Source organism: Diabrotica virgifera, chromosome 2 (assembly GCF_917563875.1).
Source record: "Diabrotica virgifera virgifera chromosome 2, PGI_DIABVI_V3a".
Taxonomy (NCBI): domain Eukaryota; kingdom Metazoa; phylum Arthropoda; class Insecta; order Coleoptera; family Chrysomelidae; genus Diabrotica; species Diabrotica virgifera.
In genome coordinates this window covers 213,046,122-213,073,177 of record NC_065444.1, presented here as the reverse complement: position 1 = coordinate 213,073,177, position 27,056 = coordinate 213,046,122, and the positions used below count along the sequence as shown (strand labels likewise).

The 27,056-nt window shown below is 34.0% G+C and overlaps 1 protein-coding gene across 2 annotated transcripts in view; it reads left to right on the top strand.

Moving 5' to 3' along the window:
- LOC114332134 (membralin) overlaps nt 1–26,560 on the top strand; it is an 893,172-nt gene extending 866,612 nt beyond the window's left edge. For both annotated transcript variants that reach the window (XM_050643070.1, XM_050643069.1), the window contains exons 10-11: nt 12,720–13,019; nt 20,905–26,560. In XM_050643070.1, coding sequence (XP_050499027.1) covers nt 12,720–13,019; nt 20,905–21,027 — 423 coding nt within the window. In that variant the 3' untranslated portion in view covers nt 21,028–26,560. The remainder of the gene's footprint in view (nt 1–12,719; nt 13,020–20,904) is intronic.
- The last annotated feature ends 496 nt before the right edge of the window (nt 26,561–27,056 follow it).

The window sequence follows — 27,056 nt, the reverse complement described above, 5'->3', positions numbered from 1 at the left end:
TTCTTTGATTTCTGTTTCAATACATCCATTTCTTTCCATCTTTGCTCTCAAATAGATATATTCGGAATATGACGAAATTAGCTTTTCACCTTTAGTTCATGATTCTCAACTTATCATAATATGCACATCTCGTTTTTGTTGAGTTAAAGTTTAGACTCCATTGCTTATATTCTTGTATTAATAGTTTTGACATGAATTGCATATCTTCCTGGTCATATGCCATGACTACTTGATTATCCGCGAAATGAAGCGTATATAGGGTTATGTCGTCGTTTAATGGTACGCCCATTCCAGAGCATGATTTCCATTTCTTCAAGGTCTCACTCAGGTAGATTTTGAAGAATGTTGAAGATAAACTAAATAGTTAATTATAATCTCACAATAAAACACTGAAAACTTTTGTTTTCTATACTTCCACAAAATTTATTATTTACAATTGTGACTACAGCTGTTTCGGCGGAGTGCCTTTCTCAAGTGATGAAAGGCACTCTGCCGAAACAGCTGTAGTCACATAGTTGTAAATAATAAATTTTGTGGAAGTATAGAAAACAAAAGTTTTCAGTGTTTTATTGTGAGATAAAATGAACTTCCATCAAGTAACGGTCGAATCCATCAATTAGTTAATTATAAACTGCAGCCTTGCCTTAGTCCCTTATTTCCCTAAAATTCCCGGAGAACTGCTGGTTAATATTTATTTTTGATCGAAGATTGAATAACCTATTCTTCTTACGCACTTTTACTGTCTGTAAATATTACACTTTGCCAGCATTTTGGTTGTGTAGATGGTGGCTTCATCACGTAACTTATACTATTGTCCAGAATTGTGTTGGTATATGGTGTACTCAGTGTTATTTCCTTTTTCGAACCATCAGTAAAAATTTAATATTAATTAGGTCATCTCGTCTGAATTTCTGAATTAAATGTGGGACTATGGGCATCATTAAGAAATTCTGTCCTTATTTTTATTGATAACAATAAAAATGCATGCTTCTCAGTATAGACTGGTGGAAGATTACCCTTATAAAGTACCTCTATTTTGAAAGATTTCTATAGCTTTCCTCCAGAAGTGGAAATTTTTTTTATACAAGTATCTTTTAGTCAAATATAAGATAGATAAATCGTGTATATCCTTGAGACATACTGATTTTCTGCTAATGGTACACTTCCCGTCATAAAAAACTGTTACACTCTTTTTCTTCCCATCCCACTGTAAACCTGTGTTCAGACTGGATACAATAGTTCGTGAATCACTGCGTTGTTGCCGTAACAGATAACTGAATTGCACTAAATCTAAATACAAAAAAATGACGTTTAAAAATGTATAAAGGTTTTAGATAGGTATTATTTTTATCACTACCAATAGGGAACTGGCACATGTTTTTCTTATTAGATAATAATGTTCAGTTTTGTTTAAAAATGAGATTTCCAAAATTTCACGCTTCAAAAACTCGTAATAACTTAGAAATACATATTTAAAGTCTTCAGCGGTATAAAATAGTTCAAACGGCACGTGACGTCACATAGTTTTGCATTAGTTTTTATAATGGTTATATTTCGCTGTGTCTAGGTACACGCTAACGTGTACGCAAATAAAAAAGTTAGGTATACGCGAATTAAACTTCATCAAGCCAGTGACGTCATTATTTATGTAGCTTGCGCAGTGACTATATATTTTGGTACATGCTATTTTGATATGTTTAGTGTTTGTTTGATGGAAACATATTTGTTAAGGGAAGGGAAGCAGAACTATTCAGATGTTTCAAACTTAATTATAATAAATCAATGTGTATATATAAAAGTATATATTTAGGTTAGCAAAATAATTATATGTATTTAGTTGACATGACATGTAGGTACAAAATATTGTTAAAATAATTTTTATACGTAAGTGAATTATTATAATCAACTATTCTAAATGCAAAATAAGCCACAATTTAACTAAAAAAATTATTTTATTAACGTTTAGACGTCCAAATCGGATGTCATTGTCAAAATACAAAAATTAGTCAGATTAAATAAATTATTAGAAAAAATTTTTTACTAAGCAACAACATTTTTGTTTAATTTAATAATATTTTGTATTTTGACAACGACATCCGGTTTAGAAGTCGAAACGTTAATAAAATCAATTTTTTCGTTAAATTGTGGCTTAGTTCCCATTTAGAATAGTTGATTACAAAAATGCCACAAGGATAATAGCTTCAAAACAAGTTAATTATTATTGTGAAAGCTTTAGGTCTTCCTTTTATTTTAATCTTTTACGGTAATACTATTTCATTTATAACTAAAAATATATATATATATTAATTTATAGTCTCTTATCTTTTGCGTACTGTTTTAAAATGTTCTTAAACTCATTAAAAGAACTAAATAATTGTCCGCACTCCGTAGTTAATTTAAAAACAAACACTAAACAAATAAAAAATAAGAAATCACTGACACTCTAACTTTTTTATTTGGGTACACGTTAGCGTATACCTAGACACAACCTTATATTTAGGTATATTCTTCTTCTCATTCTTTAGTTTATTGGCCTCCACCTACTTGGGTATTTGGCAAGCTCATCGTCGTGGAATAAGTCAAAAATATTTATATTCTAATGACATTTACCGTATGTCATTGTAATAATATATACCAGTTTGTTAAAATTGTAGTTTTATACTGTTTTTGAAGGAAAGGAACGAAGGTTTACTATTGAAAATAAAACCATTTTGTAAAAGTACAAATTTTCTATGAATAGGTCAAACGATCAAAAACACTTGTAACGTCACATAAATGTATTTTCTACTGACGTTTATAACGTCTAATTTAAAATTCTGTTTACTTTATTGGAAAAATGTAAATGTAAAACCAAGTGACGTCACGATGCGTTTTGGACCACCTGTTTTAATTTGAATTTTTAATCGTCTTTAGGGGCCAAACGAAAGACAAACAAAACTTCTTTATCTTTGATACATGTTTTAAATTATGTTCTGTTGTGATTTATAACATTTTTTCCGAATTTCAAAATTTATGCAAGTTCCCTATTGACCATTATTGAAGAAACCTGAAAAAGCTTGGACGAAGATGAAAATTCATAACTAAATTTATTTCTCAGTGCCCAGGAGATTACAAGAAGTGATTAATAATAATGGAGCTATGACAAAATATTAATATTTCAGCAGTTTCAAATTGTAATACATATATTTAAATTCCACACTTGTTCACTGTAAAAGTTATTTATATTGTATTAATTTCAAATAAATTTTTTTATTTTTCCCGTGTGTTTATTCTACTATCCCACAACTCAATAGAGTTTTGTATTTACAGTACAATTTACGAGAAACCAATCACGCTTCTCGATTTTAATTTAAACGTAATAATTTAAAGTTAAGTCTAGATTTATTAACTATCATTATTTTTGAATTAAACTATTTTCATAAATTATAATAAAACACGAATCAATGTATGGGTAGACAACGTTGCCCTAGAAATTAGAATGACACATTTGACAAGATCAACTTACACAACTTGAAAAACGCGATTTTCGGTTATAAGAGTTGTACCAGTTTTTTTGACGCGAAGTGTACGAGCTACGTATTTGTCAGTAAGATACTGCCTCCACAAATTCAATGTAGGTTCAACTGCTTCAATTTCCATTACGTTGGTTGGTGTAGATTTGAGATAACCAAGACAGTATACATATTACATTTATTTGTCTGGTTCTCAATTTTTGTTAAAGGTGTGTTCAATGTGTTCCGTGACAGACGTCTCATGTAGTTGTAGTTACCTACTTGTGTGGAAGAAAGCTTTTGATGGATATAAAATATTTTGATGGATATATTTTATTGTAATCGATTTAATAATTAATTATAAGCCCTGAAAATTGTTATTTAATTTTTTTTTGCACGATTGATCATTTTTGACTGTTTACCGTGACAGATTTTACGTCAGTAGGTGACATTTACTAGCAACTCGACGGTAAGTAATCCAACTCGACGGTAAGTACTCCAACTCGACGGTAAGTAATTCACTTACCGTCGAGTTAAAAAATCTCTTAATTTTAATTTATTTTTTGAAAGAATAAAGAAAACTAACGAATTATTTATTAATATTGAAACTTATGGTACAATTTGTTAAATTATTTAATGAAATCCCACTTGTTTGGGCTGTGGTTTCACTTCTAACAGAAACTCCTGCAGAATCGCATACATTAGTAGTATCCAACATTTTTTCTCTTCAAATACGCGATCAAAGTTGAAAACTTGAAAATATAAATGCCATCATAAAGAAAAACGGTGAATTTAATCATTGAATATTCTGCCCAGAGGCTTCCAGGAGCTTTCAACTGCATATGTCTTTGAACGAAATATGCCAATAGAGTCTTTTCTTCGATTCTTAAATTCTTGCCTTCGCACCATTTTTTAAAACTTTGGTAGGTATTTTTATAACGGATTTTGGATTTTTCGGGAATAATTGCGGAACACCCTTCTTCCCAAGCCCGTTCAATTTCTTCAAATTCACTTTCGCTCATATTTTAATTTATAATAATCAAAATTGTACTTAAAATTATTGACAACTAAATAAAAACTCAATTCTCCATTGTTGTTATGCACCCTAGTTACTACCTAACAACCAAAGTATCTATCTTGATAAAATGAATGAAACTAGTCAATATGAAGAAAATGTTTAATTTTATAATTTATAATGGTATCAATCGTGCAAAAAACGTTATAAGCATGTCGAACGTTAAGGGTAACCGATCTCAAACAATTGGAGTCGTCGCTCCGCTCCTCCTCCAAACAATTGTCTTCGATCGGTATAAAACCCTTACCGTTCTCTATACTTAATATATTATTATTATTATTATTATTAAAGAAGAAAAAGGAGCCGAGGTCTAGGACCTATATAGCTCCATTTGACTAAAAAGAACTATGCAAAAAGAAACCTAAACTTAAGACTACATACGACTTATAAATTAATTTAATTTAAGAGACGAAAAATTATTGTTCCCGTGATACAGAACTAAAAGAGTCATATTTATTTTTGAAGCAATTTACAGATACAGCCCCGACGACGTCGTGTGGAAGTGAGTTCCAGGTATAAAATATTCTATTGGATATAGAGTTCTCACGACATTTACTGTGAAACTGTTGTCTGGCTAATTTGTATGGATGACCCCGCAATCTAAGGTCGTTACTCAAAGGGAAAAGATGTGATAGATCTATCCCAAACTTTCCCTGTAACGCTCTATAAGCAATTATTAAATCCCCACGAAGTCGTCGGTCCATAAATGTAGGATAATTTAAGTAGGTTAACCGTTCTTCGTAGGAAGGACGACGACGGCCATAAGGAATTCTTGTTGCCCATCTTTGCACAGATTCAAGTCGATCAGAATCCCTTTGCCAGTCGACATTCCACACGGGTCCGGCAAACTCTAAAATAGGTCTTACATATACACTAAAGAGAGCAACAAAATTTTTTGGCGATATCTTAGAGAAAGTCTTAGATAATAAGTAAACTGATGTTCTAGCTTTATTGCATACCGACTGGATATGTTCAGACCAAGATAATGTTTCCGTCACAAGTACACCCAAGTCTTTTTGCTGCGAAACAGTTTTTAGAGAAACATTTGAAAGTACATACCGATTCCTTGGATTGTTTTTACCTAAATGTAGAACTGCACACTTGGATGTGTTTAATTGCAAGCACCAATCGTCTACCCACTTAGCAACCTCTTGAAGGTCGGTCTGTAATTGATTGTAACCAGAAAAGGGATTTGCATATAACTTTGTGTCATCAGCGAAAAGCGACATGTTACTTTTAAGGTGAATTGGAACAAAATCGGCCCCAACACTGAACCCTGCGGAACGCCACTGTATACACTAAACATTGAGGAATAACAGTCACCAACGCGTACGCAAAATTTACGGTTTATTAAAAATCCTTTAATCCACTCAAGTAAGTTTCCTCTAATACCGTTATGTTCAAGCTTAAATAGTAGTCTCTTGTGAGGAACTCGATCAAAAGCCTTAGCAAAGTCTAAATATATAATATCAACAGGTTGATTACTGTCCAAACAAAGAGACCAGTCATTAACACATGTTAACATATTAGTAACTACCGATCTTCCAGGTACAAAACCGTGCTGGGAAATAGGAATTCTATTATTGTTTAAGAGAAAGTTCATAACCGATTCGCGAATAACTGATTCCATCAATTTAGCCGCAATTGATGTTAGACTAATTGGTCTATAATTGTCAGGATCTAACTTGTCACCTTTTTTATAAATGGGAGTAACACTAGAGATTTTCCAGCCATCAGGTAAAGTGTGTGACAAAAATGAGGTTTTCATTATAAAACTTAACGGATGGATAATCGAGTTTGCACACTTCTTAAATAAAATTGCGGCGAAACCGTCTAATCCGGGAGCGGAAAAGGATTTTAAACACAAAATTTTTTGTTTAAGAATCTCTGGATCAAAGACTATGTCACTAATATCGTAGTTACTTCTTGTAGAAACAACACGTAAAGTATTCGGAAGAGCCTCCTCGATTGTAAACACTTCTTGAAATTTTTTGGCAAAAATAGTAGCAACTTCCATTTTCACTGAGGTTGGTTCGCCTGTTTCGGTTTTTAAAATAGGTAACGAAACTTTAGATAAAATAGAATTTCTGACATATTTATAAAGAGGTTTTTTGTTCTTATTTGAGGACAGTTGGTTTTCAAAATTTTGTTTAGATTTAAAAATAGTTGATGTTAAGTTATTAGAAAAAGTTCGATGATTGAGGTAGTCAGCATTCGTTTTACTTCGTAAATACTTTTTCCATAATGACTTTTTAAATTTTATCATTTCAAATATTTCTGCACTTATCCATGGCTTATTAGGATTACATCTACGTTGCACATAATGAGAGTTCGTGCGCATGGATTCATTCAGAAAATTTTCAAAAATTTCCCACTGTTTGTTAACATCCTTACCATTCAACATATCTGCCCAATCTGCAGTAGATACATCTAAGTTTACACGATGATAGTTTATTCTTTTATATGTCATTAGCATATTATTTTGTAATATTTCCGACTTGAGGATCTGTATGGAAGTTGAAATAACTGCGTGGTCCGACTTTCCAATTGGAGATGTAACCGAAATATTAGTTAAAAGATTAACATCAGAGGTTAAAGTAAGATCTGGCTGAGAAGGTTGTTGATTCAGACGAAAACGAGTCGGTTCATTGATTATTTGTTCTAATCCAGAATTTTCTAAGAAATTAATAAAAAGCTGAGATTGAGTATCATGAGGGTGATTGATCAGCGGCCAAGAAATGTTGCTTAGATTGAAATCACCAAAAACAATTAAGGTTTTATGTTTGGCTATGAGCGTTTCCAATTGACTGTATAATTCTTGATCACTTTGAACGGAACTGTAACCAGGTCTATATATACAAGCTATAGCAAAATTTATTTTTAACTTTTTAGAAGAAAAATTAAGCGTCAACCCTTCATAATGGTGATCAGAGAAGTTTTCACAAACAATGTTAAATTGGCAGAAGTCAGATTCCTTTGCATATATGCAACATCCGCCTCCTATTCTCCCTATGCGGTCTGCTCTAAAAATTTTATACCCAGGTATATTTACCATAGAGTCCAAAATATTTTTGTGCAACCAAGATTCGGATACTAAGAACAGTGAAGGTTTTTCGCATTGCATAAAAGTAATGGTATCTAAAAATTTCGCTTGCAGAGAACAAAGATTAGTATACATAATACGCCATTGATGAAAGCTCGAACTCAGTTTTTTGGAGAAAGATCAATTATACAGGGAATACCTTTCTGATACTTGATTGTGACGTTTTTTTCTCCATTCTCGATGCGTTGATTTAATTTAAGACGCAGGTCTTTTAAGTATTGTTCTTGCATTGGAGTTTTATCGTCATCAATCTTTATGTTTTTGTATTGCGTGTTCAGTAGTTTCCTTTTGTTTTTTAAAATAATTTTAGCGACGACGTGTGCATTCGGAAAAATAACTTTTAATGGACGTGGAAATTTACGATTACTGTCTGGTTTACCTAATCTAAAGACAGATGTTGGTGCATTTGCGGAAAGATCTGTATTAATAGAATTCAAAATAGCGTTAACGGCATTAATATCGTTGTCAGAATCTGGAACATTTCTTATAATGATGTTACTAGACCGATGGATCCGATCCATTGTTTCAGAAATAACTGCCTCTGTATTTACCGACTCTGTCTCAAGAATATGTTGACCAGAGAGTTTTGATTCAAGCATGTCGATTTTATTTTGCAGAGACTGAATAACATCTCTCAAAGAACTAAGGTCGGCAAGGCGATCAACGCATGTATTGCAAAATATTTTAATATTCCTAGTTCGGCTACGCGTGATTTTGTCGTCGGATTTCAAACCGGCACACTTAAAGTGTATTCGGCCCTGGCAATGATCACATTGAACTGTTTCTGATAGTAAGCCTTTAACAATTTCAGTACTACAATTTAGACATGCGCTCATGTTTACAACTAGAATGGGACAGTTCACTGATAAATATAATTAGTATAAAAACCTGATTTTTAACCACAAAAGTTGCAACAGCGTATTGTAGAAAAACTGCTATAAATTTCACTTTGCTTCTTTAGCACTGAGAAAGTCACACCACTAACTATCACCCAGTAACTTTTTTTCTAAATTTCGATCACTACTAACTACAAAATTCCGTATAATCTAGACACGACGTACAAACGATGTTGACACAGCGGTTTCATTAATGAACACATATACTATTAATTATTTTTCGCATTTAACACTATTTATTTTTCTGGTCATATATAGCCTCTAAATGAATTGTTTTGTCTGTATGTATTGTATACTGCGTCCTATTATTTATCTACCACCTATGCTTGCTAAATTTAACTGACTAAACCTAACTTACTAAGTTAGGTTGTCATTTTAATGTCAAACATAATTCCATGTTTATATAGGAGATTATTATTGAGATACTATAATACATGTGAAATATTCAATGAGAAAGAGGTAAGAATTTTTAACATTAATCTTTTTTTAAACTGTTCGAAACCCGTAACCCTTTAGCTTTAGTTATCTCTATTTAAACTTTTCAAGATGCTCAAACTGGAACACGATTCCCTACAACCATATTCGTAAAACCCCTAACAATATACTTTAAATCTACATCGGCAGCATTCGTTTATATCTTTTTATTCGAATAAACTTTTAAATGATAGTTAAATGATAGTTTACCTAAAAGTAAGTTTACTCCAATTACCACCAATGGGAGTGTGCAATATTTTTCCCCTTCGAGTATTGAAGAAAGTGTTTTAAAGCTTCTCAGATGCTGACAAAATTTACTGATCAGAACCCATTCTTCATCTAATAGCAATTATTTAGATTTTTGATGTCGCAAACTATAGTTAAAACATTTTTTACACTTAAACACCATGTTGGCATCTCGAAAGTTGAATGCCACTTTGTAGGCACATCTAATTTTGGCATAGTCATTTAGTCATCTTACCCTGAGTTTTTGATATTTTTTGATAAGATGATTAATTTGACATACAGGAGAGTTGAAATCCAAAGCAGTATCATTTATATCATTTTCTACTTCGATCTTATCCTCCAAATAATCAAAATCCTTTTCGATGTCGACACTGTTATAATTTGGTTCAATCATTTTTATGAAATCCTGGACAGCTAACTTAAGAATATGTGCGAAACATACAAAATGCTTATTTTAAGCATGCAACTACAAATGAAATTTGGCGTTCGTCAAGAAAACAAATGCAGATCTGGGACTCCCCACAGTGGCCGTGTTAGCAAGCAACGCAATAAAATGGTCGCCGGGGAATCACCGGACCGGGTATTCAAGAAATTTCAAGATCTTGAAATTTCTTGAGTCAAGACAAGATATAGGATGTCAAGAAAACGTCAAGACAAGATTTTTTAAAATTTCTTGATTTTTTCTCAAGACAAGACAAGAAGTTGTTGTCAAGATAAGAAATCTTGTCTTGTCGACCCCTAGTGAGTATCCAAGCGGTACGCGAGGTTACCCAAACAAGCTCCGTCAATCAACCTTCGCTTTGTTTGTGATTGTAGAAACAACATCTTCTGTAACGACCTAATTATGCTTAAATTATCTTTATTTTTTTTAGATACAGTGGAAAAAATGAAAGAATGTTCTTTCATTTTTCCGACTGTACATATTATATTATACAGTAAGGGTTTTTTCCCTTACTGTACACTAGGTGTTACGTTTTCTCGACTTTGTTTTATGTAATGGAAGCTTGGACCTTGAAGGCGGCATCAATGATAAAAACTAGAATCATTCGAGCTGTGGGTGTACAGAAGAATTCTGAAAATATCGTGGACAGAACACGTTACAAACAAAGAGGTTCTGAGAAAGATGAATAAAGAAATGGAAATCTTAAAAATACCATCCAAACAAGAAAATTAGAATATCTAACATATACCACGTGGAGAGAGATACAAATTGCTCCAATTGATTATGTAGGGAAAGATTCAAGGAAAATGAAGCATAAGGAGACGCAGAATATCGTGGCTGCCCAACCTGAGAGAGTGGTACGGATGTACATAAAATAAACTTTTCAGAGCATGATTGTCGATTTAAATTCAAGGTGGAGGCTAACACGGCGGTGGCATTCACCACTCGCAATTTTAAATCTACACTACTATTGATCACCCATAAAGGTTACATCAATAAAATTTGAAGTAGGTCGCCATGCAAGGTCAAATACTTGCACTAATAAATAATTGAATAATTATTCTTATCTATACATTTATATTTTTCTGATTGTGTAATTAGCTGTCCTACGCCAGTCAATGGGAGCAAGAATAGGATATTTCCTCCGAATGCTATCCTACTGCATGGATTTTAATGAAATTTTGGGCCTAGCCTCTACTTATCTCCTAATTCAAAGTCTACCCTATGCCGATGTGTGCTTTTATCTTGGGGGTGGTTCCCACCCCTTCTTAGAATTTTTCTTTAGAAAAATTTTTTGGTTAAAATCACTACGGAATTTGTTAGAGAACCTAATTCTAAGCAAAATCTGTTCTATAATTTTTTTTTAAACAACTCAATACATTTTCAGATATTCGTGGTTGAAAATTGGCCATTTTCATTGAAACATAATACCTTTTTGAACGGTTTTTTGCGAATACCTTAAAAACAATGTATCTAACTAAAAAAACTATATTAAACATTTTTGTAGGTTATAAAAAACAAAGAGACACTTGCCTTCATAAATCTTCTAGTTATAATACAAAAAGAGATATGGGAGGTGAAAATAGTTTGTTTTTTGGTACATTCTCAAATTGGTGTATTCAACTTGAAATAACAAAGAAACGGTCGATTCTAGGTGTATAATGCTACTAATAACTTTTTGTAGTGCTTGAAAAGACCTTTAAAATAGCTATATTAAAGGTCCATTACATTAAAACTAAGCGAGATATGCTGCAAACAAAATTGATAACTAATGTATTTTAAGAAAAAATGAGAAGTAATTTTAACCTCCATCCACCAAAATGTAAATGCATGGTTTTCCTTCTACAATACCTTTTATTATAGTGTTATTTCTTTGTTCAAATAGTTGGACGGGTTAAAAATGAATGGTTTTTGAAAAAAAAGATCAAATTATGGAACGCATTTTTAAATGTTCTTAAAAATCTTCCTTTTGCTCCATGTAACTTGAAAATGATAAGAGATACAGTAATGAAAAATAAAAAGGAAATTTTTACCTGGAAAAGCCCTACATTTTTGTGTGGTATCTTTTTTTCGTGTCTCTTATCTTTTTCTGAGTTACACGGAGAAAAAGGAAGATTTTTAAGGAAATTTAAAAATGCGCTCTATAATTTGATCTTATTTTTTTCAAAAGCCATTCATTTTAATCCAGCCCTACTTGTTGAACATAGAAATAACACTATAATAAAAAGTATTGTACAAGGAAAACGATGTATTTAAATTCTGGTGGATGAGGGGTTAAATATACTTCTCATTTCTTCTAAAAATACATTAGTCATTAATTTTTTGCAGAATATCTCGCTTAGTTTCCATGTAATCGACAATTAGTATTGCTCATTTTAAAGGTCTTTTCAAGCAGTAGAAAAGTTATTGGTATCATTATACACCTAAAATCGACAGTTTCTCTGTTATTTCAAGTTGAATACACCGATTTGAGCATGCAGCAAAAAAACGAACTCTTCTTACCGATCATATCCCTCTTTGTATTTTAACTAGAAGATTTATGAAGGAACGAATCTCTTTGTTTTTTATAACCTACAGAAATATTTTATACAGTTTTTTGTTAGATGCATAGTTTTTAAGGTATTCGCAAAAATCCGTCCGAAAATGTGTCATTTTTCAATGAAAATGGCTAATTTTCAACCACGAATAACTCAAAAAGTATTAAGTTTTCAAAGAATAATCATAGAACAGTTTTGCTTAAAATTAGGTTCTCTAGCCTTTTCCGTGGCTATTTTAACCAAAACATTTTTCACCCCCAGAAGGTGTGGGAACCACCCCCAAGATAAACGCACACATCGGCATAGGGTAGACTTTGTTTCTTGAGCTATTCACTACTTACTGTGAAAATATCAAGTAAATCGATATAGTAGGATGGAATTCGGAGCCAAATACCCTCATTGACTGCCCTATACATATTACCTGTAATTTTACTAATCATGTTCGTTTGTTTCAGCATTCAATGGTGTACTTTTTCCATCACTATGAACTACCGGTAATTCTGCAACAAGCCCATTTCCAGCAATTTTTGATGCGGAATTCACCGCCACAGCTACGAACTCTGACAGTAGCTACGCCACAAATGCCCCTAAGAATAACCGATTTTATTCCAGCAATACGGTCCAGTGCGACAACTCAAACATCAACTACAACCCTCCCAACGGCTTCATCGACGGCAACGAATACAGTTCCCACTACCACTATTTCCGTGGGTACTATCGCACAGCCTTTGAGTTCGACTCAGTCTAGTCAAACCGTGAGTAGAATTCTCTTTACCATCAATAGCTGTACACTTATCAAAACATAACGTGTGATCCAAAATTATTGTCACCATAGGTGGCTCTGAACGACAGAGATAGCGATACAGTGCATGTCTATTCTAAATTCAGATATACTTTCCAGTTTACGTCAACTTTGCAGTGTACGTCAACTTAGCAAGAAAGATTAGGTTATGTAGAGATGCTGGTGGTGGACATACACAGAATCTTGTTTGATTTTATTTATTAATTATACTTATAATTTTGTTAATTCTTTTTATTTTTGATTAAAGTTCTGTGTTAAAGGTTTTGACTGATTTTTTATGGTTTATAATGTTAATCAAAGTTAATTGATAAACCAATGATATAAATTCAGACATACAAGACATACGTAATTTTTTGCATGGCTAGCTTTGATCCCAATAATTGTGAATCGCTCGTTATATTTTTGCATGCCTAATTCATTTTATCAAATAGTGGACAAAATATTATAAAATATAAAATATAATAATACATAAAAGATGCTTGCGTTCGTATTTTATGTACAATATAACCGCAGTACCGCTATCTAAGCTAGTTACTATTATTAGAGGTGTGAAACTACATAAACAAGGGATCATTTCATAAAACAGTTGATCCCTTGTTTATGGAATTCCACAGCTCGAAGAATAGCACCACGCTGAGCTGAATATTAGTGAGTCTCTTAGATAGCTTGTACTACTATACTGAGTACTAATAAATATATTAAGATCAACGCTCACCTTGTAATGTGAAAAGGATTTTTTACAGTAACTTAGTCTTTTAGGAAAGTTAAAGAACTCACCGGTGGACTAAGGCGGAGACCGAGAGGAAATCTAACTGATTCTGACGGAAACATCATCTTAGACAGAGTAAAATTAGAACGTGGAAAGAATATCTAGAAAAACTATTTGAAGACCAAAGAGATAACACCTTTGAGTTAGAAGGAGAGGTAAATGATGGACCAAGAATATTACAGCAGGAAGTTTATTCTGCCATAACTCAGCTAAAGGATGGCAAAGCAGCAGGTCTCGATAATATACAAGCAGAACTACTTAAATAATTGATAACTTGATACTTAAATAACACAGGTTTACAAAAAAAAATAAATTATGGACTATTTGACGAAACCATACGACTAGGGGATTTTTGGGGTCGCTGATCACGAATCAGGGGTCCGCTGATCTCTATCACATCAGGTAAAGGTCATTTCAAGGTCAAATCAAGATAAATAGACAGTCGCTCTGAAAAAGTATATCAAGGCGTTTTTGGGGTCGCATCATCATCATCATGGCTTATTCACTCCTGGCGGAGTGTTTGCCGCACTTTTGGGCTCTCTGATTCATTTGTTGCGGAGAATCAGTCCGCTGTTGTCTTTTATTATTATAGCAGCGTGTGTGACTTGGCTTTGTCTACAACTTTCCTCCATTCTTTCCGGTCCTTACAACGCTCCTTCCAATTGTAGATTCTCAGCGTCTTTATGTCTCCTAAGACTTGATCTCTCCATCTTGTTCTGGGTCTTCCCTTTGGTCTCTTTGTTGTTGGTCTCCAGCCAGTTATTCGCTTTAGCGTAGAGTCTGGGTTAGCTCTTTCTGTGTGTCCCAGCCACCTGAGCGTCTGCGCCTTCACGAACTTGATTATGTCTTCACCCTGGATGACTTCTTTAATTTCTTCATTTGTTAATCTTCTAAATTCGCCTACACTAATCCTCACCGGTCCCATTATTCGTCGAATTATCTTTCTCTCTAAGATTTCTAATCTCATTTCATCTTTTTGTGTTAGACACATCGTCTCTGCACCATAGGTGATCACTGGCCTCATTGCAGTCTTGTAAATTTTTAATTTGGTTGTCTTACTAATGTGTTTTTCTTTCAAGAATTTTTGGTAGTTCCAATAGGTTTTATTACCCAGTAGGATGCGTTCATTTATTTCATCCGTTCTATCATTTCTGCCATTCACCATCACTCCCAAATATTTGAAACGGTGTACTCTTTCAAATGTATATGCTCCAAACTTAATTTCTTTCTCGATGTTCGTTTCAAGGTCAAATCAAGATAAATGGACACAATCGCTCTGAAAATGTATATTAGTGGTTTTCTGGGGTCGCTGATCACAAAACTGATTTGACCTTGAAATGACCTTTATCTGAGGTGGTATAGCTCAACGGACCCCAGTTTTGTGATCAGCGACCCCAAAAACCTACTAATTTACTTTTTCAGAGCGATTGTGTCGATTTATCTTAAAATGACCTTGAGCTAGACTTGAGAGAGGTCAGCGGACCCCGGATTCGTGATCAGCGACCCCAAAAACCCCCTAGTCATATGGATTCGTCAAATAGTCCACAATTTATTTTTTTGTAAACCTGTGTAATTGATAAACAAACGTTTTCAGTGTTTTATTGTTAGAACTACTTAAACTGATGGACAACGAATCAATAGAAATAATCACATAAAATATACAACAACATATTTATACAACTCTGGAAAAATACCGACAGAATGGCTGAAGTCTGAGTTTATTGCACTTCCAAAAAAACCAGGAGCCAAAAAATACGAAGAATACCGTACGATAAGCCTGATGTGTCATCCCCTAAAATTGTTCGTAAAGGCAATTCATACGAGAATTTACAAGCTATGTGAAAGTCAAATTTCGGCCAACTAGTTCGGGTTCATAAATGCTATTGGTACGAGAGAGGCTTTGTTTTCAATACAACTCTTATTCCAGAGATGCAGAGACGTCAATTGCGACGTACACGGATGTCTGGTTGACTACGAGAAGGCGTTTGATCGAGTACAACACGCCAATATGCTGCAAATACTAAAAGAAGCAGGAATTAACAGCCAAGATCTGAAACAAATTAGAAACCTTTACTGGAATCAGACTGCAAACCTCGAGAGTTGACGGTGAACACACCGAATATGTGAAAATCATGCGTGGAGTGAGGCAGGGCTGCATTTTGTCCCCCCTAATTTTCAATTTTTACTATGAAAGAATATTTATCGAAGCTTTGCACGAAACTGAAAAAGGTATTCTACTAAACGGGTACCGGCTAAATAACATCAGGTATGCAGATGACACCATAGTATTTGCGGACAACCTAGAAGACCTACAAGTCCTCATGAACAAAATCACGTATTATAGTCAACAATATGGACTCAATATAAACGTAAAGAAAACAAAGCTTATGATCGTCAGCAAGAAAAAGATAACAGAAGGTCAACTCTATATCAACCAACCCCCTATAGAAAGAGTGAGGCACTACAACCACCTCGCCACCATAATAAATGAAGAATGGACCAACAACCAAGAGATAAGAGCGCGCATCGGACAAGCTAGATCAATCTTCAACCGTATGGGCGCGTTTTTCAAGAGCCACAACCTTTTTCTTGGTATAAAAGTAAGAATGTTAAGATGTTACGTCTTCTCTGTCCTTTTTTATGGTGTTGAATCATCGACCTTGAACGAGGATATGTGCCGAATGTTGGAAGCATTTGAGATGTGGCCATATCGGAGAATTCTTAAAATCCCATGGACTGATCGAGTCACAAATGAAGAGGTCCTTAGAAGAATGGGGAAGAACCGAGAGGTACTGACCACCATCAAATCTCGAAAGTTGGAATACTTTGGACACATTATGCGAAATGAATCCAGATATGCCCTCCTACAAGCCATCCTTCCTGCAAGGCAAAATATTTGGAAAGCGAGGTCCAGGAAGAAGAAGAACATCCTGGTTTAAGAACCTCAGAACCTGGTTCAATACAACATCTGTGCAGCTTTTCCGCCTTTCTGCAGATAAGGTGAAGATTGCCATGATGATCGCCAACATTCGTCACGGATAGGCACATTAAGAAGAAGAAGAAGCTTAGTCTTAATCGTTGTCTTCGGTTAATACACTTTTCAAACTTTCTTTACTTTTTCGTGCCCGGAAAAATATAGTTTCTGAGCTGAGTATTGGGCTGTATTCAAGGTAGTTCGTTGCCTGTCCATATGTCATCGAGAACGCATCTATGCGGGCGGTTTGGGCACGCTAGTAGATGTTTCATGTTCTGTATTATTGCTCCACAGTTACACAGACCAATTGCTCTGTTTATGAGGATAACAGGGGTGGGGGTTAGTCTAGCAGGGTAATAAGGAAACGCTTCTTCCTTTCAGTCTGCTAGGATACGGTTCGTAGCTAAGGGGAGTCAGGATCCGAGAGGCCTAAAGCTTTAGGGTACGAACATGCCGAAGATACATGGATGTGCGCGGTGAAGGTTGCGATCTACATCGATGTCAAAACAAACCTTCATTTTCTATGAGATCGCACATACCAAGGATGTGTCATTCGTTCACCCTCGCGACCTATCATCGCGGTTTACGGCGATCTCGTGATCGCTGACATTCGCCGGAGATACGGCTGGTGTATTTATTTATCTCTTGTTGTAATCAGGTTGCGACAAGTTTTGGTTTGAAACCGCAAAGAACACTAAAAGGTAGGAAATCTTCGGTATGTTCCGCCCGTCATCCATGTAAACCTCGACTGCGATCGCGACCTACACCGCGCTCATCCATGTATCTTCGGCATGGTCGTACCCTTACACAGTTTATGCAGAGTGGTTGGTCTCATACAGTCCGCATGAGTCAGCAAGTGTCGTTTAGAAACTATTTCATTTATTTTCTTGGAGTGCACAAATCTCTTCTATAGCGGGCATGCGTATTTAGCCGTTGAGAAGCAGAGCGACTGCGCTGTTGATCTTAGTACTGTGGGTTTGCCGCCCCCATTGCTAAGTTTCCTTAAGTTGCTCGTTTTTTCACAGTGAAATCTGTGTGTTAATGAGCAGTATAGTGTGACTCCGAGTTATATTGGCTTTTCGGTGTGCTTTAGCAATGTATTATTCCAGGTGATGTTGAGTTTCGTTTTGACAAGTCGATTTGGTCTTAGCGAATTTTCTTTATGATAATTTGATATCAAATTCAGGGTAGCTTCCTATTTTTGTTCGACCTCTTCAAAGTTTGAACCTTGGACTAGGACGCGTAAGACGTCTACGTATAAGAAGTCTTTAGTAAAAGTTATCGTTGGTTGATCATTGGTGAATGGGTTGAAAAGGTTAGGTGCTAGTATGCTACCCTGAGCCAAGCCAGTTTTTTTTGTTTGGGTTCGCCAGGGATGTTCCCCTGAAGGAGAATTTTACAGTAGTGAATTAGTGGTTTGCAGTAGTGATGAAGAATGTGAATGGAATAAAATGAAAGAAAAATCTCACAATAAAACACTGAAAAACGTTTGTTTTCTATACTTCCACAAAATTTATTACAACTATGTTATTACTACAGCTGTTTCGGCAAAGTGCCTTTCTCAAATGAGAAAGTGAGAAAGGCACTTTGCCGGAACAGCTGTAGTAATAACATAGTTGTAATAAATTTTGTGGAAGTATAGAAAACAAACGTTTTTCAGTGTTTTATTGTGAGATAAAATGAACTTCCATCAAGTAACGGTCGAATCCATCAATTATTGAAAGAAAAATGAATGGAATTAAGATATGTTAAAAGCTTAGCTTGTTTACATAAACGTGGTCTTGACAGGAAAAAGCCAAGTATCTGAGACTGATCTCTGATTAAAGTCTGATGTTATTTGTATGAGAGACTGTGAAGAAACTACTTGATGGGCACATTGGAGACGATATATTCGTTGAAAGTCTTATACATAATGGAAAACGTGCCTATATAGCAGGAACCTCTACCAAGAGATAGTGTATTTCTGGATATAGAGGAAGCTTTCAAAAAACCATGGACGAAGCGATGACAAGACCAATTTGGCTGCAAAATATACTGCATGCTGAAAAATGGTGTTAAATGGTGTTAATGCTTAACGTAATGTAATGGGAGATATGAATAACCAAGAGAAGTGTTTTGACTTTAATGCTAAACAAGGACACTTGTGAAAAAATGTGAAGTGTTTTAAACCAGGCGTGTTATACTGGATTTATACCGTGATGGTTCCACCTCAGCTGCTGTATCGCCTCTGCACATCGTCATAAAAGGAAAGGCGAGAATGGTGTGTTATAGTCTATTAAAAAATCTGAGTAAAATGGGGGTTAGATTGGAAATATGTCCATAAAAATGTCCAAAGTACCTTTATAGGTGAACATAACAGTGGCTTCCGTCAATATTGTTAACTTAACAATGTCATAAGCGCTTTCAATAAGATGTAAACAGTATTATGCGATGGAAAACTGGGAACAGAAATTAGAACTAGAGCTCGAAAGCTCTGCTCAGTGACTGCTGAAGGAATGAAAAATATGTGTTTATGCGATTAGTTATACAAGGGAAAGTGGAAGGAAAAAGAAGAACGGAGAAACGACCCACGTGTGGCAAAAAACTAGAACTTTTCAGAACAGCTGCATGCACAGTAATATTGGCCATGATGATCACCAATGTCCTTAAAGGGTGAAGCACATAAAAAAGAATGAACAATGTCATTCTTGTGTGAAAGAGATGAAGAACTTGCTAAAGTAGCATCAACTACATTTATATTTAGATTGCGTATGTGGTTACTAATATTTATTATACAGGGTGTCCCCGAAAATTGTACGTTCCTAAGGTATGGATATAATACACAATATAGAACAAAAAAGTCCTGTAACATTTTTTTCTTAAGTTAACTGTTTCAAAAAAAAAATACATTGTTCGCCATGTAAGCGAACTTTTATTTTCATAAAATTAACTAATTTGGCATCACTGTACAAGAACTGTTTGTGATTTAGTTTATTGACACCACAAATGTGGGTCAGACAGGTACACCTGCAAAATAATTGTACCACCCCATGTTTGAAAATACAACAAAACAAGAATTTGTTTGTTTGTTTAGGATGAAGACAGGGTTTAATAGCTAAAATGCTGCAACTATTTTTGAATTTTGATTGTCTATGTTTAGATTTTTGTATACATAGTTGTCAGATTTCAATTTGCATACCAAAATGTATTTTGGTTTTTTAGCCAAACGGTTGCACTTAGAAAAAAAAATAAGACTTGTTTGCTCTACATGGTTCCTTCTACCTATACCTTTAAGGAACGCACTATTTTCGGGATACCCTGTATAATTTAAGAGGGCCAAGATGACCAGGTCATCAGTATAGCCCAGAACAAGATGTCTGTCGGTACTTAGTCTAGCTGTCAGCTCATCCATTACCAGATTTCACAAGAGAGGAGATAAGACTCCCCCTGCGGGCAACCGCTGTGTACCTGCACTGACACTTTGTCCTTTAATCCTTACATTTACTTATACCACATACAGACAGCATGCAGTCTATCCATCTCCAGTTTGATTGATAAAAAAGATAAAGTAATCGTCCTTGCTATTGCTTCGTAAAAGGTGTTGTCGAATGCATCCTTTCCTCCTTATGTAGAAAAATACACCCAGCATGACCTCATTGTTTTTCGGAATGTACTCTACCCTATTCACAACATGGTACCACTACGCGTTATCGTTGATGCATGCAACTTTCAACTAACATAATATCATCTCTAATGTGTCTATCGGACAGTTTTTCTAGAGTCTTCAGTACAAAGGACATCACAGTTATCGTTCCCATTAAGTTACCTTTTCCTACCCCGTTTTGCTACTGGCAAGGCGCAATGGAGTAACTTTGATGCAGGCGCCTGGGCATAAAGCATTAAATTTGTTCGTAATAAAAGTATTATATCAAAACATAATTATTGGGCTAGTGCACTTCAATTGTCCTACTATTCTGATTTCTATGTAGTGGTTTCGTTTTAACTAGGCCATGAAATTGATCGTGTTCTAATTTTTATAATCTTTTATATTGAAGTACAAACTTGTCTGAAAAATGGTTTATTGTTTAAATTGTATTTTAAAATTTTTATTTACAGATTTCCACCGCTGTTGAAACGACTGAATCTCAGACCTTAGAGGGTATCACTACACAACCGGCGAGTATTCAAACGCAAGATTATGAAAGTATACCGCCTAACGGTGGTTCTGATAGTCCTTAGTGATAAAATCTATAAAAAATTATAAGTCAAAGAAAAATCCCTCAGAACGACATCGACTGAGTCATAGTTGTCAAAAAGGAGAATGTAAACTATATTATTGGTTTAAATATTAATTTAAATTTGCAAGTTCCTACATAGTACGTGTATACGCGTATTCAGATATAATATTATTTAATAATTTTAATTTGATATCAACTACACTAATCACAAAAAGTACCGCGTTATTTTTGAAACAGAAAAAAGTTCTGCTAAAAATTAAAAATTGTTTTTAAACTTTTTTCGGTTTCAAAAATTATGCGATACTTTTTGTGATTCATGTATTTTTGTTTGTTTTTCTTAATCTGCTACTTCTTAACTTTTTTCAGAACTTACTTATTTGTATTTTCTTAGACTTTTAAAGTGCCATTATTGACTAATTATAATTTGCACTATCACCTAATAGCTATTAAATATGTGTAAATAGATGATCGTCGTTATTTTTTCGCTTTATAAGTAACCTCATCATTATATTTACGTTTAGTGTTTTTTCCAGAAGATTGCCGAATTAGTAGTACGGATTTTCTTGGCCTTCTTTATTTTAGCAAGTATACTTCCTCATTTAAAAATATCATTTAAATAATCCAAAAAGATTCCAAAATTTTTATGAGGCGAGCGACGAATTCCTGAAAATATGACCATGACCCCTAGGTCATGGTTGGTAACCGGGAAAATTTGATACCAAATATATCTGTATACCTCAGAAATGTGTATTACGATATATAAAAAGAAAGAAACAAAAAGATTATAAGTAAATTCTATATAAAGCAAGTGAAATAAAACAGAGAATATCATATAATATATACAGTGGAAAATCGATAAGTCGGCCCCCGATAACCCGGAAGTCCGGCTAACCCGGACCGATTTTCATCAGACAAACGTTTCAACAATAAAAATGTATGTAATATAATATTTGAAAGATAATGTGTATTTGTGTAATTTGAACTATACGATAGTAAAAATGACTCATGGCACACGGCGGCAGAGCGACGTTCAATATCTCGGATTATCGGAAACAACAGGCACCTGTATTCCTTTATTTATTTCAAACTGTCTTAGCATTGTTCAAAAAAGACTAAAAGACTATTTAAAAAATTATTTTTTAAACAATGGTCTTAGTCTCCACTGTTCTTAAATAACTTATCATTGTTTCGATTGTTACCGTATTGTGTGTAGTACAGTCCTATTTTTCGCTTCCGTTCTGTAATCGTGCTTCTGATAGTTTTGTGTTTGCGTGTTTTTTGTCTATGCATGAGTGTTTTTACCAAGAAATGAATAATACTCTCTACAACTTTACGTAATTTAGATGTGTACTCTCGATATATATTTCATGTTATTTCAATTATAACGGTGTTTATCTGTAGGTATACCGTATTTTATTAATTTTTGCCAGATTCTACGGCTAACCCGGATTTTCCATAACCCGGATCGGCCGCGGTCCCGATTAATCCGAGTTATCGAGGTTCCACTGTACATTTAAATCTAAATCATTTAAGCCGACAAAATAATATGCGACGTGACCAAAGATACAAAATCAAATATTTGTTTATAGTCGAGCATAACTTTACAAAAGGTCAACAAGCATTGGTTTATCTGTTATGTTGTCTAGAAGCGACCATAATACAAAACAGTGAAAAGTTTAAAAAGAAAATAGCTTAGAAAGGAAACAATATATTGACCATTGCAGGTCGTGAATTAATTAACCATCAGGTATACAAGAACTGAGAGGATTAATATACAGTTACGATCATTGAATAGTTTACAGGCTTACGTATCTAGGAGCCGATTTTTTTAAATTACACCTCGTTTAAACATACTTTTACGTCAAAGTGACGTTACCAGTGGTGTACCTAGAATAGGTTGATTAAAATTAAAAAATCAAAATAATATAAATATATTTTACAAAATTTAACAAAAATTCCAAGGGTAATTAGTTGCCGAGTCACTAAGCTAAATAAAAAAAAAAGAACAAAATTGGAAGTATACAAAGAAGTTTTTTTGGAGGAGTTTGATATAGTTTTATTTTATACCTTAAAATGAATTAGTGACAAAGAAATTTAAGAATTCGAGTAATATGGTTGAGTAACATAAGAAATGATGACAAATTAATATTATACACGTTAAAATGGTAAACAATATCCACAGATACAATAATACAATTAATTGGTGGTAAAATAGATCAAATTTGGTAATAAAGGCATTCAAAATGCAATCAGACACAAAAGATATAAATTATATTGGACTTACTATAAATATTAATAAAGGCAATTCAAATGTAAAATTGGTAATAAAATACACAATTTAATAATGAAATTAGTATCCACATACAAATAATTGACACAATAATTTATTAATCAACACAAATTAAAGAGAATTATTAATACAATATACAAATATACGATAAAATGAATGTTTAAACAAACCTAAAATGTTCTCACTGGTTAAAAGGTTCAACACGCGATACAAGACTAAATATTTCATCACAAATGATATATGAATCCTTAACAAAAATATTATAGAAGTGAACTTACTTGATATATGTATAACAGCAACAATGTAATTTGGCAACAAATAATGTGTTTAATGCAAACTTTGACTCTATGTGGGATGAGGGTAGTTGGTGCTACCGCGTAGCGAAGACACTACTGTCTTTTTCAGCAGACCAGGAATCAGTAAAGAGTTGAGAAATTGTGGGTAGAAGTCATCCTCGTATGACTTCATACCGGAAACAGAAGTGGGGGCTGGTGTTATCTCCAATGTTGCTTTTCTTTAGCAATTGTCATGGGTTCTTCCAATTTGATTCTACTTCTGACGTCTAGTCGGTGCTAGATAGGGTGATAAGTACGCCGTAGAAATTATTTCCATTTAATATTTAATCAATATTTATATAAAGTTGCGAGCAACTGAATGTGAGTTTGTGGCTCGCCTATATTGTGAGCAGTTTAATTCGTGCCTGTTAAATCTTCTAAAAAAAGCGATTATATTAACAAATCATGAAATCTCAACTGAATGATTTGTAGACTTCTGTTATACGACGATTCTCTTGTGCCATAGATTATCGAACAAAGTGTTCTATTTCAGTAGTAGTTAAAGGCTTACTAACTTTCTATACAGTAAGCGCCCACGCTAGTAGACACACGGGTACCTAATTGCTAGGCTTGGACTAATCTGGCCCGTTCTCATCTGTTACTTTTATGTCTGTCATGCCATGTGACTGTCAAAATAATTGTTTTTCCATACAAAAATACATTAATTAAGAGTGTTGTTACTCTGCTTTAAAAAAACTTTGTTCAAACACCAACAATATTACAATACTTTATAATTTTTAAAATTTAACACAATGATAATTATAAACTTTAAATACAATTGTTCTATAAACTGTCAACTTTCTAGTTCATTTTGGTTTCTCTACATTTTCTGACATTCTAGACGTCACTAGACATACAAGTAAACAGTTCATCAAGTGAAGGGTCCAGGACTCAATGTACCAGGCTCAATGTACCCGTGTCTCGAGTAGCGTAGCGGTTACTGTATGTATATTAGATATTACCTGTTTACAAAATTTGTTTTTTTTTTTTAACATAAAGCGTTAAAACTTTATACCGACTATTTGAACTTTTATTTTTTAACATTAGCGCCAGTTTTGTCAGATTTTTCCTCTTATGCAGGTCTAATTGACATGTGATTTTATGTGGTTACCGAAAATCTTATTTTAGCTTCTTGTTATATAACTATGTATATATTTACCCAAATTATAATGTAGGATAAATGCGTTTCTCTATTTAGTCCTATTTCTCGTTACACTATTTTTTTAACCAACTATGTTTGAAAAATTTACAATTCAAACAACTACGCTTGCAGTACATAGTGTACTGATGAATGTAATTGAACTGATGTTCCAAATGATTAAACTTAAGTAATTGAAAGGGAGGAAAAAACACAATGATTTTTTAAACTAACCTGCGATTACCATATTATCATCACAAAAATTAAAACTGGTACAAAACATTCCAAATTCAGTACGAACAATATTAAAACTTTTTTAAACCAAGCAATATAGTGATACTTTTTAAATCAAGCAAAATAATGATATACTTTGTAAATACTGATATACCTGATATATAAATACTGATCGGCAGGGAAAGATCTCCTTCTATCTTTATAAATAAGATAGAGAGAAAGCACGGCCGCGGCTCAGAAAAACATCCTGATTAGAAGAAATACTGATATTTATATTTCATACTTTTTAGTCGCATCTTGTTTATAATTTAGGTCTGATTTCTCCTATCTTTCTGTCACTCGTTCTTTATCCGTTTATCTAATCGTTCCTTTAAATACTAGGTATATAAGAACTGTGTAGATGCAAAATTCACATTCTCCAAATTTTCATATTTTCAGTTATGTATATCAATGAATTCACCTTTTCAAGGCGAATCGAACCGTGATAACATTTTGAACCAAAACTCACATTTTAATATCGAAAAACCATACTGAAAATGAAGTTCTGATACATAAGTCACATTATCCACACATGATTTACAGCAAAATTAATATTCTCCAATTTCTACCAATCAGAGTGCGTAGAGCGCATCACGTTATTGTCACCACTCTGGTGATGTTTTGTCAACGCTTTTTTGAACCTCACGTCACTTGTTGCATTTACATGTGCTTGTTAAGGTTGATTAACGCTTTTATGATTGTGATTTAAATAATACGACTTTTATTACTAATTAATAAACTAAATTATTGGTGCATAATGGATGAACTAGTAGAGACCTCGACTAGTCAAACAAGGAAAAAGAAAATAATCCCGAGAAGTGGAAACGAAACAAATCTGAATTAGCAAGGTTAGTTGTTAGTAGTCTACAGTCTAAAGCAAAGTTCAAATATTTTGCATCATAACTAACATTATCCATGAGTCATTATCCACATTGTCTGAATTTTAAATTAAATTTACAAAACAATCTTCATTAAATACACCCATAAAGTTTAGGCAAACAGTTTCTATTACAGCAAAGTTGTTACACAACAAAAATTGAAGGATTATACCATGGCCTTCAATAGTAAACAGTTTTTGTCATTTTTCCGAAAGTTGAGAAACGTGGAGAATGTGAATTTTGCATCTACCATCTTTAAGACAAAATTTGCATCATTATCACTGGCTCGACAAACCTGTTTGGGTCTTTATTCTTCTTCATTTTGATCTGGTTCGTTCTTTTTTCCCTAATTATTTATATCATTTTCTATTTGTTCGATGTATCACAGCTTTAGTTTTCTTGTTGTTTTTTCCTACTGGCACTATCTCGTCTAATTTAACGCAGTCAGCCTGTTTTAATGAATGTTACGACATCCGGATCGTCGTAATGTTCAAAGTCTTCTTCGTACAAATTCAATTTTCTTTTGTGGTGTGTATCATATGTTTTTTCTCTCAAATCTAGTTAATAATCTTTCCTCATTTTTGGAGATTGTCTAAGATTCTAAACCATAGGTGGGTACCGGCCTTATTTAGGTTCTGTATATTTGGCATTTTGTTTTTCTTACGACGTTATCTGATCTGAAAGAGACTAACAAAGAAAGTACATGAAGCCAAAATGGAAAACAAAAGAAGAAAGGGAAGACTGAGGAAGACATGGATGGAACAAATCCATGATATTGGTGAAAAGAGAGACATGAATGTAAGAGATATGAAGAACCTGGCCACCAGTAGAAGTGTATGCAAGAAATGGATAAGATGCGGAACCCTACATCCGACGCCCTGGAGGGCACTAATGAATATGAGAAAGAAAAAGGAGTTTTTCTTACGAAGTTATTTGATCTTATTTGCTTCTTGACTTCCTGTGCAACATTGCTATCAGACGTAACTAGGGATGTGCAGCTCGTTCTATTTGATTGAATGCCTCTTAGACCGGGCAGTATCGTCGCCCCCGCTAGCGCAATTATTCCGATTCGATTTTTTTGCACAAACTTACTCAAAAAGAGGTCTTTATAACATA